The sequence below is a fragment of the Vigna unguiculata genome, chromosome 3 (genome assembly GCF_004118075.2).
Source record: "Vigna unguiculata cultivar IT97K-499-35 chromosome 3, ASM411807v1, whole genome shotgun sequence".
Lineage (NCBI taxonomy): Eukaryota > Viridiplantae > Streptophyta > Magnoliopsida > Fabales > Fabaceae > Vigna > Vigna unguiculata.
Window position 1 is genome coordinate 9,653,511 of NC_040281.1, and position 13,186 is coordinate 9,666,696.

A 13,186-nucleotide genomic window follows, 5' to 3' on the forward strand; every position below is an offset into this window, starting at 1 on the left:
CCTGAACCATCATATTTGTGAAATATCAAAACAACCAACAAGAATAAAAAAGGATTTTCAAAACATATGGGTGCGTGTAGAAATTGACGGGGTGCAGGATGCATTTGTTAATCCATTTTTTTTTAGCATTCTTTCTCTTTAAAATGCATGATTGATGAATGGTTCAACTTTATTTAGTTGTGCAGATAAGTTTTATACTTTATGTGCATAAATATTACATTCTTTTATTTACTTGATAAAATAGTTGAAAATTAAAAAAGTTGTAAATTTAGATAATAACTAATTGAAATACTAGATAGTAGATGAAAATTGAAAAATTAATCGTCAAATGATAATTATGGAATCAAGTTATTTCTTGATAAATGTAAAGCTAAATAATTAAATATGTAATAGCCTATTGTAATCTTTAACAATTTTTCATTAAAATATGATATAAAAGTTCAAACATTTATATACATCTGGAAATAAAACATGTATTTTATTTATTCACAATCTCTCATTTATTTAATATATTAAAAATATTAGAATAACTCAAGTTCAAATATTAAGATAAAACAATTTTATAAAGTAGAGATATCGGAATGCACTAAAAAATAAACGTCTAATTTCTAACATATGTTATTTTTATTTTTACTTTGAAGTTGTTATTAAAATATTATGAGTTTTACATAAGTAAAATATAAATTTTGTAAAAATAAATATATGTGAAAAATAAATAATAAATAATCTTCTCATTTACATTAATAAATAATCATCTCATTTATATTAAAAAATAATTAAATCATACACATAAAAATATTTAATTATTAATTTAAACATTATTTATTATCTTACTTATATTAATCAATGTCTACCGGTTTTAACGTTATGCTTAATAATAAGAAATATAAAATAATTATTAAAGTATAAAGTTCTAAAACAAACAAATGTTTGTATGGACTTAAAAGAGACAGAATCATATTTAAAAAAGTTAAAAACATATTTAGACTGAAAAAATAAAAAGACCTGTTGTGTATCGATATCTTGATATATAATATTAAAATTATAAATAGTGTAATAGTTAAAGTCTACGGGTAAAAAATGGAGAGACAAAATTAAGAATGTTTTGTCTTACATAAAATATGATAAAATTCTACTTTATCAATGGATGAAGAGATATAAAAGAATATAATAAAATCTTATTTTATGTTAAAAGTTAATAAGTATTTTAATGATTGAGATAAATAAATATATAAAATTAGAATTAAAAAAATATTATAAATCATTCCAAATTTCAATTAATAAAGACAGCTTAAAATATTTGTAGAGATGCAGCCTGATTTATATTTGAAAACTTCTAACCTTTATCTGTATAATAATAAGTTAAGTAGCAAAATATTTTAATTTTACAAGACTTTTTTTTTTCTTATTAAAGTAGGCTAACATAACATAAAAAAAAAGGAAGAATTTTATTTAGACTTTCCATTATAGAATAATTTTTTTTTCTAATTTAAAAACATATATTTTCTAAGAATCAAGTGAAGTATTTAATGAGACTATGGATTTGTAAGACTTTTGTATTGAAGTAACAATTGTAAGAAGGTCTTAAAAAAGTGTAATACAGTAAAATTTAAAAAAAAAAAGTAAATAAACTAAAACTTTATATAATAACTGGTGCAATAAAGATGTTTTTCTAATTTAAAAATATTAAAAGCATACTCTTCCATCATCATATTTTCATATTTGACGTTGACGTCGTGTGACTTAAGGTTTATACGTTAAAACCAATACATATAACAATTTTCTTAATCTAATAAAATAATTATAAGTTTTCCCATTTTCCTTTTTTTGTAATAAACGCAGAAGTATAAGTTGAATAAAGATCAAGTAGCAATTCTACGAACAGAAGAAAAAAGAATAGAAAATATTGAAAAGAAACTGATAGAATAACTGTTAACACATTTTTTATTTATTAAAAGTTATAAAAATGAGTGTATATTTGTTGTTAGGACTATAGAGGAAGAGATTCATTGAGAAGATATAACATCAATGAAACCTGAGTCCAATCATATAAAATATTGACATCAATCTTAATCAAAAATTTTAAAACAATATATTTATGAGTCTTTATTCTTAACAAAAATTTTAAAAGAGTTTTCCTTTCATGAGCTATTGACAGAAGTACCAAGAAAAAAGTAGAAAGGAAAATAAGCATAGAATGATGTCACTTAGATAAACTTTATTGATGGCAACAAGACAATACTTAAATGACAGTGATGATTAAATGCAAGAATACCCTTCAATTATTTTTTGCATCGTCATCTTCTACATTCATAAACAAACAATGAATGTTCATGAGAACCCTGAGAACAAGTTGCTAAAGAGCCCAAAAAAACTACTCACTCTTGTCCTATTTCGAACACAAAAAGCCCAGTGAAAGAGAATCCACTTTCATAAAGAAACTATAGATATCACGGGACCTACTGCAATAACGTTTCAATAATTTATAACGTGATAATGCTTATGCTTCCAAATGCATGGCCACCTAACCGAGGGCATTGGTCAGCAAAAACATTGCATTTCGACAAAAACAAAAGATTTCTCAAATTACATCATCAACGTTAAATTTTAATCATGCTTGCTTAGTCACACACACACACACTGCTACATGCTCCTAAACAAAAAAACAAACAAACGTTGCCTTTCTTTACCTAACAATTGTAATACTCATTTCAAGGCCTTAACATAGCCAACTGATCCAATAGAATTTAGCTAGTCACATGCAATTCTTCAGATTCACTGAACATACTTAAATGGTGTTTGGTAAAAGTATTAAAGCTATAATTTGACAACACAAACATAAAACCAGCTCCTACAACGTCATTTATGGGTAAAGTGTTGTGAATGTGACTCATTTACGTGCTCAACAAACAGCAACCAAATAATAAAGTTTGTGATATTTCAATGAGGAATAACAACACATTGAACAAGTATTTAGTTAGTTGGTTGAAGCCACAGGTTATGGAAGGTAGAATATATTGCATAAACCCCAAAAGCAAATGCCCCTAACACTAAGCTTTATTGTCACATGCATTCCCAAACCTACTACCTCTGCATTAAGTCACTGAATACTGACACATTTTTAGATGGGAAAAAGTAATCATCAATAAAAGGTGTTGATCCATATCTGCTACTTAAAACACTTTAGTTACTCTAATACCCTTGAATCTCAGCAAATATCTTGTAAAAAGACTTTCTGATATACCATCATGTCTCTCTTTTATCATGTTCACCCTTTTCCATTATCAATTGAATGTTGCTACAGTACTAGAGTTTTGCCATTTCAAATCGTTAAAGTTGAATGGTAGCCTACTTTAGATTCAATTTTATGACCCAAAAGAGTAAAACAGAATTACAAAGATATGAACTACAGTTTCACCAGCTGAGTGTGCAAGGTTCATTGCATTAGCCAAGAAAATGACACATACAAAGGTAGAATTAAAACTTTCCCATTACAGAAACTAAAATACAAGTACCTTCTATAACAAAAGCAGAAGAAATTGTGCCCCCATTCCCAAAAAAGAAAACTTTTAACCTAGAGCAATTACTTAATTGTAATTGGTGGTATACACAACTGTAAAAATAGAAGCTGTCTCCACTTCAATGTACAGGCCTACAAATCAATTTACTCTCACATGAACACCATAAGGAGGACTACAGCTAGAAAACCTCAAAAACAAACCTTTGGTTTTTCTTTTGGGTATAGCAAACCATTCAATATTAATTACAATGAACCTGGTATACTACAAAAAGCAAGCCCGCTTGAAGATTTATGTAAATTTGGGTTTAGGCACAGGACCATTGTTTTGATGCACCGGACCAAGCTTTTGAATCCAATGGAGAAGCCCTTTCTTATGATCTTGGCAACAAAGGTTTTGCACCAGAGTCAGGGTTCCATCACGAGCAAGCGAAGATTCAAATTGTTCTAATACCTTAACAACCTGCCAGAACTCAGGCCTCTTGTCCGGATTCAAAGACCAACATTGCTCGATTAAAGCTCTCATTGCAGCTGGACAGTCTGAAGGAATAACTGGTCTTGAATTCTGAATACAAAATCAGAAAAAAGTTATTCCAAAATTACAGTTTCATTGTAAACAGTGTCATTTGAGTTTTCACTAGCATATATTTTCCACAATTACCCAATACATTAAGAATTCAACAAGCCCCATTCTTGGCAATCTTATCAACTACTGTGCCACACTTGATGAAATAGATATATCATGTAACGATTTCATATAAACTAATGCATGCCACAGCCATTGTTTTCAAAGCAAAGATACCTAACCAAGGATTTAGCAACATCTCAAAAACACATGGTCTAGCTATAAATTATAGAGTACCATCAGACGGGTTATTTGTGAACAATTTATTCAATCGAAATATGAATGATTTCCTCAGCCAGGAGAGTGAAGCCTACTTTGGTAATCATCACTAACATTGAAATAAAAACTAAAATAAAGCAAGTAAAAATGAGAAAAAAAAAGGCTGACATGACAACTGAAAAGAGGGCCTAAATCATGACGTAAGTAAAGTGGAGGAAGCTTTGAAAAAGGGAAAAAATGTTCTTTTTCTTCACAATCTATAACTTCGAAGGCCCCAACATTTCCCTGGCGAACAAGGCAAAAAATGCCTGCTACACGTGAGAGTAATAGTCACTTTCATAAAATACACTCAAAGATTGCAAAACATAGTATGCATTGTCTATCTGCAATTGAACTGTGCCATTAATTGAACACAATTATAGTTGTTAGTACTCTTATGTGCCAGTGGTCCTCAGCAACCAACAACACCAAAAGATAAGAAACCATAGAAGTGAGATTTGGGTGGATAAATGAGGCTTTGGACCTTTTTCCATCATTGACAGAATTTCAATGCATAGTGCATAAAAGCAATACAAAATTTTAAAAGGAACAAAGTTACAGGCAGTGAAGAATGATGTTAAAAATATCAGTAGATCGTGATATCTGCATTAGAGATCCATATGATATGACTTAATTGCAAAGGAACATACCTTATTTACTACTGCAAAAGCAGCCTGGATGGGAGTCATATCCTCATATGGTATAGTTCCAGTAACCATTTCCCATAAGATAAGCCCGAAACTATATACATCAACCTTTCTCCCATAGGATTTTCGTTTGATCATCTCAGGTGCCATCCAGCGGTAGGTACCAGGGTCATCAGCAAATAAGTCACAGTAAGCTTCCTCACAAGCAATGCCAAAATCAGCAATTTTGAGGTGAAAGTCTTCACTAATAAGGACATTCTCTGGTTTAAGGTCTCGGTGAATGACACCTTGAGAGTGTATGTATTCCATCCCACGAGCAATATCCAGAGCAAAAGTAATTAGCTTCTGTAGAGGAATAGTTTTTGTCTCCAACTTATGCAAATATGACCTCAAGGAACCTTCTGATAGATATTCTGTGATAACACAGTAGACAGGTGGCTTTCTGCATGCTGCTACGAACTGTGTAATCAGATCAAGAGAAATAAGATAAGTGTATAAGCACCAGCCTCTAATCACATTAAATTCTCTCAACATTACATCACTTTGCAATCAGACTATAATATAATGGAGTATTCTTACTCCCAAGGGTGATTATTTAAACATAACTAAAGGGTCTATTCTAGTCCAGTAATTAGTAGCACAAAATAAGGGATATGCCGGCTTTGTATTCAACAAGAAAAACAGACAGCATAGGAACAAAAGCAAAGGACAAAACTTAGAAAAAGTTAATCAGGTGCATTCAGTGCTGTTCTTCACTAAAAATATGATGTGTCCTGTGCTTCTTGTTCCACCTTATCCTCCTTTTAAAAGGGTTTGAAGTTGAGGTGCAAAAAATAATACACATGCATATCTTCTTTTCATCAGAAAACAATAACAGCACAACAAGCTTTTAACAAATAAAAGAAGGTAAAGGATTGAGGTACCTTGATAATATTTCGATGGTGGAGACGAGATAAAAGGCTTACTTCTCTAATGAATTGTTTCTCTAATCGATCGGCTAACATTCCATTTTCGTCATCATCTGGTACCCTGATAATTTTTACAGCCACAGCTTCATCTTTATACATGCCATGGTAAAGCCTGCTGTGAGCCCCATGAGCAAACCTAACACCAACAAAGAGCTTAGAGAGATCAACATTCCATTCCTCAGCTGTTTCCACAGCAGTCACCTTTCCTCCTCCATGGTCAAAATACCTCGTCCATCCTGAATCCTTGCGCTGCTTGGACTTGTCGCTTAATTTCATTGAAGCAAGGTGTCTAATTGGACTGCTGTAAGGGGATTTGGTCATTGGACTGTTGTAAGGGGATTTGGTCATTGGACTGCTGTAAGGGGATTTAGAACTGGACACATGAGAATCCTTGTTCAGTAACTTCCCCATGATTCTCTTATCATGCTCTTTCCTCCTTGGACCAGGTGTGGAGAACCTCTTCCACTCATGTCTAGCTTCCTTGAAGGTTTCAGACAGAGAGGTTTCAGGCAAAGGGGACAAAGATCTCTGCTTGCTCATTATGGACTTTTTCCGAACCTGCGAGGAGGTTTCGGAAACAAAAGTTACATCTGGCCTTGATTTCAGACCGGAACTGTGATGTGTCCTTGGCTGAATGCTGAAAGACCCTAATCTGGAACTGGAATAATCCAACCGGTGACAAACTGTGTGGGAGAATTTGGTCCTCCTTAACCAAGAATTGCTGCTATCTTCATCCATCATATCACAACCCTTCTTCACAAGAAAAATTAAAAAACTACAAACACCTTCAAGTTACCAAATCACACTTTATTCACAACTGAGAACAAGTCTCAAAGCCAAAAGGGTGGTCCCAAAAACAACCTTCTCAAACTAACGAGAGAGTTCGCCGGGACTAGATTTACTCAAACTCGTCAACAACAACTGAAAGATTGGAGCATGAAAAATCAAAAGCTTCCCACATGGAATGAGAAAACCACTGAAAGCAATCAGGACCCAGGAACAATGAGTTGATCTGAGATGAAAGATCCAATTCCATTCGGTGATGGAAGCCCCCCAAAAGAAAAAAATCTGAATTAAAAGCCAAGAAACATGCAGTGCTGTAGGGGTAACAGAAACTCCAATCAATCAAAAACTTGACCTTCCGTAACCTCCACAGCTGACACCTTTAACCTGCAAAGTCAAACCCCCACCTTCCGTAAATGCCTGCAAATCCCACATAGATACCAGAATAAACTAATCAACCAAAAAAAAATACTCACACTTTAATTCAAATCACCAGAAACCATTAGTTAAAAGATTGTTAGAATTGTCGCTGCTTATTACTTATTTATGTTGATAATGCAGAAACAACCATCATTATACGTCCCCATTGACTACACTAATCAATATCAATAATACCCATTATTTTAAGGAGTGACAAGCCAATTAAACTATTATTATATTAGAAGACCCGGATACAGAAACAAAAGAAATTACATCACGGCAAGCCAAATGGTACAAAAGAAATAAACTTTTTTTTTTCTTTTTAAAAAAAAAAAAAGCATCCCCAAATACCAAGAAGAAAAAAGGGTGTTAGTAAAGTGCTAAATTTGCATTACCTCTGGTACAGAAAAACCGAAATCAGCGTGCTTCAAAGGGTGTGTCTGTTTTTGCTATTAGAACTTGAATATATGAGCTTATAACATGGTGGCAAGGACAGAAAAATCCTGCACCTAATAAATACCACTTTCCACGAAGAGAGAGAAATGGAGAGAAGAAAAAAAAGAAAAGTGTTGGTGTATTATTTTGTAATTAGCTTGAGAATACAATTTTAGAATGGTGAAGTCAATAGGAATGTGAAACACTTCGTATCGCATACGCAGGAAATAGAGACCGTGGATTGTCCAATTTGGAACACCATGTTTTCAAGCAGAAACGGTGATGATGAGTTTTGCTCCTCTGGTGGGGTGAATTCAAACCGTGTAGGCCACACATGTGCTCATCGTTACTTGCAACACAGTTATTAAGCCCACTTTATTTTTTATATTCCTTTCTTTCAACAATATTAACAATTTATTATCATATTCATTATATTTCCCACCTTTTAAATAATATTCAGTGGTTTCCACACTGTAATTTTTTTTATATTCCTTTCTTTTCATTTATTTTTTATATTCCACTTCCTCTGATTTAAATGTTTGACCATTTTTAATAACTTTAGTTATCGGTAAAATATACCCTCACTGTAATTAATGTTTTACCTAACTTGTATATGCAACTTTTCTTTTCTTAGAAGACTTGCGTCTTATTAGTTTATATAATTATATCTCTACTTTTCTTTTGATTTTACTTAATCCTTGTATATTAAGAGTAAGGAATATACTGTTTGAATAATTGGTACAGTTTAGTAGCCACGGACCTCTGTTCTATAATTATTAATTTTTAAAGATTACTTTTGGAAATTTATATAAATAGTAATTTTTATTGGTTGATATTATGACAAATTTTCGATGTACACAAAATGAAATTCATATACTAATTACTATAATTTTCAAAAGTCAAGATAAAAGCACCGCAATTCATTAAATTAAAAAAATATCCTGGACTTGGATGGAAGGTATCGGGAAAGGAAGAAAATAAAAGTCATAATAGATAACAAAATTGGGGAGAGTTTGAGTTTTCATTTTGCTTAAATAGTTTTAAAGTTTTTACCTTATTAGTAATGTAATTTTTATAAACTCTGTTACTTATAAAACAAATAAAAAAAATTAAATACGTTACATATTTGAAATTTGAAACAAAATACATTTACATTGTATTAAATATATAATTATTTTTTAATCAGAATTGTGAAAACCAACAATCTAATCTAACGTAGAGTAGCTAGAATAAAGCACCTAACTTAATTCTAAGTGTGTTTTAACGGAATGCGAATTTTAGGTTTGATTGGATCAACCGATAATTTTAATCCATTTAAAAAATAAAAAATAAAACGATTTAAATTTTAAAAATAAACTTTTTTGAATTTGTTATTTGTTTCACGAAACAAAAGATGGAGTGAGTGAATGGAGGAATCCATGTGTCACTATCGGGGAGAATAAGGTACGGATTCCAAATTTATTTATTTATTTATGTGTATTATTATTTATTATTTATTAATTATTATTTGGCAAATGAATACTTCAACGCATCTACAGGCTTAGGTACGGTTCCCTTGGTGGTACGATACGGTTCCCAAAGCTAACCCTTTGGCCTTTACGCTAAAGTTTGGCACCAAACGTACGAATCTACAGAACTCGCTGTACCTTGTTTAACCCAAAAGCAACAAAAATGGAAAACCAACTTGTTTATTTTTTATTTTTATTTTTTACATTACCCTTAACTAATAAGAAGAAAACAAAAATAAAAAATGGAATTGTGTATATTGTATTATTGAGTGAAGGTAGAGAAGACAAATAGATGGGACAATGGGTGGTCTTGCTCTCACTTTTTTATATTATTTCACAATATCGTACGGATTTTGAAGCTTGAAGTAAATATGAAATAAGTTACGATTAAGATTTTTATCTATAATTATATTCCTTTGTGCAGATGAATTTAATCAATATGGATTTGACTGTGTGAAAATTGTGAAAATGGATTTGATCGGATAAATATGTGTATTTTTTTTTTAATGAATTTAGATGGTAAAGTGAGTGATTTTGGAGATAAATATTATGAAAGTTTATAAAATACTTGATTGATGTGATAGATAAAAAAATTGTGAAAATAGATAGAATTTGAAAGTTATCAATATATCTTCGATGGAAAAAGAGAATGATTTTGTAATTTAATATTATAAAAATAACTAAAATTAAATAATACGAATTTAAAAAAAAAATAAAAAAATATAATTTTGTATGAATGGAAAAAAGTTATAAAATTAAAATTAAAATTTGTACATAATTTGTTTGTAGAAATTCAAAATATATTGCAAGAAGAGAAAACAAGTTAAAAAAAACATCACACACACAACACTGGTTACGTAACCAGTGTCACTCCTCACATTGCACCAGTACCATACCGGTTACGTAATCGGTGTCACACACATCATCAGGTTATGCAACCAGTGCGCAACTGCCACCTCTCACAAAGCACTCACACACCACCCCATCTTCCTTCACTCACACACCCATACCAACATCGGTTCATTTCACTCACACCAGTGCATGTTGTCATTAAATAACACCATTGTGACTGGTTCACTTCACTCACACCAGTGCATCTTGGCAGCTTGGCAGCGGAAAGCAAGAGCTATTACACTCACATGCTTGGTGAAAATAACCCAACTGCAGGATTAATTTGGTAAAATTAACTATAATACCCTCAAATTGTAGCATATAATCTAAGATAGGATATGGAAGGAATCTCGCAAATCCGATCGTACAAATCAATGCACATCCACTCAAAAGAACAACTGCAAACCCATAAATCTATCCGTACAAATATACACAAACAGTATCATCCACACACAGGAACCGTGGTAAGACTCAAACCTTTTTTTTTTCCGTGTCATGGATAAGAAGGATTGTTATTTTTGCATTTTGTTTGAAATGTGTGAGTGAGGAATATGAAGAATTTGAGCATGAATGATAGGAGAGAGAAAGATTGAAATTATATGGCCTACAATTGAAGGACAGAGACGCACGCCTCACATCAAAGAAAATAAAATGGGAACGGAATGAGAATTTCTCATTTGACTCTCTTTTATTCTTCATCTTTTACCAAATATACCTTCTCTTTCACAACATTTTTCCTAAATTTTTCTAACTCATTTATATTTATGAATGAAATTATATATTGTTCTAGTATAAAGTAATTATATTCAACTACTTCTTCTATTTTAGAGAGGTGTTTCATATTTATAGGAGGATTAACCATCAAGCTCAAGAATTAAACCTTTAACTTTTTTTATGACATAACATATTTTTTCAATAATATACATTTTTTTTTAAATTGTCCCAATTTTTTTTTCTATTTGCAACTACAATTTACTTGTGAGATAATCTATTTACTTACTTCTTAATTCGAGTTTTAAGAGAGATCATGAAAAATAACAGCTAAATTTTTAATTAGTTATAATTCTTCACCACACATTATCTAATCAGTTTTTATCGTGATAATATAATTTATAATCATATTATCTAGTATTATATGTATTGGTGTATAGTTTTGCATCGAATGAATCGCTAAAAAAATAATGTTATAATATATTTAATAGTTTCATATCACTTTAAAAGATAATTTAATTATACATTTTTTTTAACTTTATAAAATATTTATATATAATATATATATATATATATATATATATAAACTAATTTTAATTGAAAAAAAAATGCTCCAAAAGCATAAACTTATATAAAATTATTTAGTGCTCAATCGAAAATATATTAAAAGAAATCAACACTGTACTTGTGTCTTCTTTCCGGTCACTAGTGACGCATTGTGAAGTATTCTAATTTTATATATAGTATGTAAACTTATTAAAGTAGGTCTATCTTATGCGATTTTTATAATTTGTAAAAACAGTCAAAAAAAACTTTTAAATTATTTTTATTTTTCTATTTCAAAAGATATAAAAAAAAGATAATTATGCATAATGAGTGTGTAGTTTAATCAGAATACCGACGTCTCTTTTTGCTCTCGGGGTGGATTTACTTCTTTATTTTATTATAATTATTATTTTACAATTATTAACTTATTTTAAATAAAAATGGCAAATTATATTTACTCTTTTTTATATTTTTAATAGGTTTGTATGGGTAAGACCATAATATCAAACAATTAAAAGTAGACATAGAAATCAATAAGCTTATCGTTTGATCTACATTTATAAACATAATACTAACGTGTATTAATTTTCACAAATAAATTTTACAAAAAGTTACGTTGATGATTTATACTTATGTAAAGCTGATCAATTTTATCTATCTTGATTAACTTTATAAATGAATGGCAGTTTGATTTACATGCAATTTTAAAAATATTAATTCAGTCTTACCTATCATGGACTAATGAATTAAATAAGTCAGTTTATCTAAATTTTAAAATGGTTATTGTTAAGATAAACAAATATTTTATATAATTAATAAAAGTTTCATATAATGTATAATCAAGAATTAAAAGTGAAATTAATTAAAAAATCAATTGCACCAGCCAGGAATCAAATCCGGATCTGTACCGTGACAGGGTACTATTCTACCACTATACCACTGGTGCTTCATATTTTATGACACATATGCTATTATAATATTTTTAAATTCCTTTTGCTTCAAATTTTTTTGAAATCACTTAATTAACCAAAGTAATAAATAAAAATAAGATGGTTACATAACTATTAAAATTGTGGTGGGGATAGAACTTTTTTTTTACTTCGATTTTCTATACTATATCACTTTATATGCTTCTTTTTTTAATTTTCACATTTCTTTGACTTAACTAGCCAGTATTTTTTGCCAATTTGTGTTGATAGTAAACTAGTAAAATTCTCCTTGATGAATGGGAATATTTTAGAGGAAAGTGTAAGCCTGTATTTTAAACTTGCGTGGGTAAACAAACAGATCTTAAATTAGTACATAACACTTTAGTATTTCTAAAATCCTACTTACATAATTGTTTTATTTAATAACTATATTTAAAACATTACATTAACTCACTCTTTTTCTGTATGTTACACCAACATTTTATAATGAATATCAGTAAAATAGACTATAGCCTTCAAAACAAGATAAGTGGAATATGATTTGTTATTGTTCATACATTATTATTTAATAACTCGCTGGAACAAGTAAGATAGCGTTTTAATAAATCGCAGGAAATATAAGATCTTATGTAAGAATCCTTATATTGAATTAAGCTTTAACAACTAGATAAAAAATTCAATTATAACTTTATTTACTTGGCTTATATAACGAGACAATTGAAATATCTTACAATAATTATTATTGGATTCGGTATTTACTATTAGACTAAAAGTTATTTTTATTTAAGAATGTATTAATTCAACTACTGGTGTAATTAGAGATTTCAATGTGGGTCGACTCATCCCATTTTGATCCATCTCGCAAAAAGCATGTCAAGCACGTCCACCTTGCATAAGAAATATTAGCTAATTTTTTTGGCCATAATGTTTGGTGTGTGAGTTTGCATA

The 13,186-nt window shown here is 30.1% G+C and overlaps 1 protein-coding gene across 3 annotated transcripts; it reads right to left on the bottom strand.

Annotated features, from left to right (window-relative positions):
• Nucleotides 1–3,416: 3,416 nt before the first annotated feature.
• On the bottom strand, nucleotides 3,417–7,884 carry LOC114177627 (serine/threonine-protein kinase HT1-like). 3 transcript variants are annotated; one of them, XM_028063043.1, is made up of 4 exons: nucleotides 7,614–7,884; nucleotides 5,971–7,218; nucleotides 5,051–5,506; nucleotides 3,417–4,082 (listed from the first exon to the last, which is right to left on the bottom strand). In XM_028063043.1, the coding sequence occupies exons 2-4, from the start codon at nucleotides 6,754–6,756 to the stop codon at nucleotides 3,810–3,812; spliced, it is 1,515 nt and encodes a 504-aa protein (XP_027918844.1). In that variant the 5' UTR covers nucleotides 6,757–7,218; nucleotides 7,614–7,884; the 3' UTR covers nucleotides 3,417–3,809. The 3 variants fall into 3 exon arrangements, with proteins under 3 accessions (XP_027918844.1, XP_027918846.1, XP_027918845.1); XM_028063045.1 differs by having other exon boundaries at nucleotides 5,971–7,185; nucleotides 7,614–7,813; XM_028063044.1 differs by lacking the exon at nucleotides 7,614–7,884 and adding an exon at nucleotides 7,275–7,397 and having other exon boundaries at nucleotides 5,971–7,185.
• Nucleotides 7,885–13,186: the final 5,302 nt, after the last annotated feature.

Excerpts from the sequence above, each read along its gene's own strand:
- LOC114177627 (XM_028063043.1), bottom strand. The coding sequence starts at position 6,756 with ATGATGGATGAAGATAGCAGCAATTCTTGGTTAAGGAGGACCAAATTC. Across the intron at positions 5,507-5,970 it reads ACCATCGAAATATTATCAAG|TTCGTAGCAGCATGCAGAAA; the intron begins GTACCTCAATCC and ends CTGATTACACAG. Across the intron at positions 4,083-5,050 it reads CTTTTGCAGTAGTAAATAAG|AATTCAAGACCAGTTATTCC; the intron begins GTATGTTCCTTT and ends TTTTGTATTCAG.